Source organism: Stomoxys calcitrans, chromosome 1, assembly GCF_963082655.1.
Source record: "Stomoxys calcitrans chromosome 1, idStoCalc2.1, whole genome shotgun sequence".
Classification (NCBI taxonomy): domain Eukaryota; kingdom Metazoa; phylum Arthropoda; class Insecta; order Diptera; family Muscidae; genus Stomoxys; species Stomoxys calcitrans.
The window spans coordinates 254,797,133-254,799,695 of NC_081552.1; the positions used below are offsets into that span (position 1 = coordinate 254,797,133).

The 2,563-nt window shown below is 38.9% G+C and overlaps 1 protein-coding gene across 1 annotated transcript; it reads right to left on the minus strand.

The window, feature by feature from the left end:
- Positions 1-206: 206 nt before the first annotated feature.
- Positions 207-1,847, minus strand: LOC106089024 (pupal cuticle protein 20). The gene is made up of 3 exons (XM_013254767.1): positions 1,839-1,847; positions 1,393-1,770; positions 207-539 (listed from the first exon to the last, which is right to left on the minus strand). Exons 1-3 carry the CDS (start codon positions 1,845-1,847, stop codon positions 207-209), a joined length of 720 nt encoding a protein of 239 aa, XP_013110221.1.
- Between the last annotated feature and the right edge of the window lie 716 nt (positions 1,848-2,563).

Sequence of the window (2,563 nt, forward strand, 5' to 3'; positions counted from 1 at the left end):
TAATTAAAATTTGCATAACAAATAATCTGGATAGCAAAACAAAACAAAATGTCAATATTTTTATTTACCTGGTTTAATAACAAAAAATTTTGCAAAATTTATATAAAGGTTAATTAAATACCAATTGTTTAAACAAAAACTTAAAACAGGCATACACGTTTCTTAAAACAAAAGAATATTCACATGAATCACAGTTAATTTGAAATTTAATACACGTAACCACCGTTTCCGCCTCCATTACCACCTCCATTGCCATTACCCCCACCTCCACCTCCATCATCAGGATGTCCTCCACCGGCAGCTATTTTATCCAGGGCCTCTTGTATTTCCGGCGGTATGGGTGGCGGCGTAGGCAAATGATCACCCATTGGTTGAAAACCATTTTCATCTGCTATATAGGTTACCACGAAAGAATCACCCTCGGGGCTAGTAAAGGAAAATGATCCCTCGGCAACCTGGGCTTCATTGTCCTCATCTCCAGCATTTTTTAAATAGCCCATCTCATCGACATTGATGCCATTTCCCGTTTCATATTCGTACTGGAAAAAAGTTTTTTTTTGACAATTAAGCGATTTTTGATTAGAATTCATAATATCCTAAGAACCACTGCATCTAACCATTATACGCGATCTTTAACCGGATGTTATGGCAGAACCAATAGCTAACAATGCTTTAGGTTTATTTTAGGAATCAGGGACGAATTTTTAAAATTTTTAGAACTCGATTTAAGATTCTGAATTTGCTTATTGAAGTTTATGAGATGACTATATTATGAAAGTAAGATCTTCAGTGAAATTAAACACTTCCATAGTTCGATTCGGACCATAAATGAATGCTGATTATTGTAGAAGTCAATGTGGAATATTTCAGTTCATTCGGATAAGAATTGCGGCTTGTAGGGGCTCAAGAAGCAAAATCGGGAGATAGGTTTATATGGGAGATGTATCAAGCTATTGATCGATTTAGACCATATGAGACACGTATGTTGAAGGTCATGAGAGAAGCCGTTGTACAAAATTTCTGCCAAATCGGATGAGAATTGCACCTCCTAGAGACTCAAGAAGTCAAGATCCCAGATCAGTTTATATGGCAGCTATATCTGGTTATATACCGATTTGCGCCATATTAGCACAGTTATTGGAAATCATAACAAAACACCTCGTGCAAAATTTTAGTCAAATCGGATAAGAATTACTCCCTCTAGAGGATCAAGAAGTCAAGACCCAAGATCGGGTTATATGGCAGCTCCATCAAAACATGGACCAATTTGAACCATACTTAGAACTGTAGTTGAAAGTTATAATTAAAAATGTGCCGTTTGGCAGATTTTTTACAAAATATTCTTCGATTTCATTCAACTGCGCTGAGATCACTGCAGGCTCAATTTCTTACCATATATGATCCATCGGTGTTAACCTGTGACTCCATTTTAATAATTGGTATAACTGGGCCACCACCGCCTCCACCTCCTCCTCCTCCATTGCCTCCTCCTCCACCCCCTGCTCCTCCCCCAGCAGGAGGTAAATAGGCGTTACCACCGCCATTGCCGCCACCTCCATTACCGCCACCCGGTGGTAAATACGTTGAACCAGGTGGTTTGGCTCCACCACCTCCATTACCATTCTTATTTGGTGGTAAATAAGTGGAATTAGGTCCTTTCCCACCACCACCTCCGCCTGGCTTTGGAAGTTGCTTTGCTGGAGCTTTCATCTTGGGATAACCAGCTGGCACTGCATTGCACCATGTTATACCAAGGCAAATTAACAGAATCTAAAAAACGAAATTAAATTTGAATTTAATTGGAAAGTTATAAATTTTTTCGGTTTGCATCAACTTACCAGCTTCATAACGACTTCATGAATCCAAGAATTACAGCACTTGCAACACTTAACTCTACTAGATGCGGTTGAAACAATGCATTGCCTTTTTATAAACAAATTTCTGATAAGGCAAGCAGATTGATCGATCGTCATAATGCAACATCGAATGCAGAAGCTACCTCGAAGAAGAACGGACGCATGGTATAACCTCACGTCCTCAGTTCAAAATCAATTCAGTTTAGTTTGTTTCAAACAGTGTTGATTGACTATTTCAATGTATGGCTATGGGAACAGTGGTTTTGGAGAATCTGTCAAAAAAAAAAATTTTATGAAAAGACCATAGCTGACATATGGGGCAGTGATATTATGATCGAAGGCTGTGCACAGAAGGGCTGGTTTTCGGGAGTTTAAAATGATCCTAAAATTGACCTTAGGTATCGGTGTGGCCTTAGGGATGGATATAGCCACAGTTCTATTTCGAATATAATAATTGTTCAGGAAAAGCTTATGAAGGATTCAGACTACGTGGTTTCACGATAAGCTCTTCAAGAAACGCATTCCAAACAGGGAAGATTGGGCAATGCATGGTGTATTTGAGAACGATGATACCTCGATGTTTAAAGATGGCTCCAAAGTTGATTTTGGACTAAGATTGGAGTACATCGTAGTACTTGATATCGGCATGATATCTGCATCCAACCAGCAGACTGTTCGTATGATACCAAGGTCTGTATCAGAACAAT

Excerpts from the sequence above, each read along its gene's own strand:
- LOC106089024 (XM_013254767.1), bottom strand. Across the intron at positions 540-1,392 it reads ACACCGATGGATCATATATG|TACGAATATGAAACGGGAAA; the intron begins GTAAGAAATTGA and ends ACTTTTTTCCAG.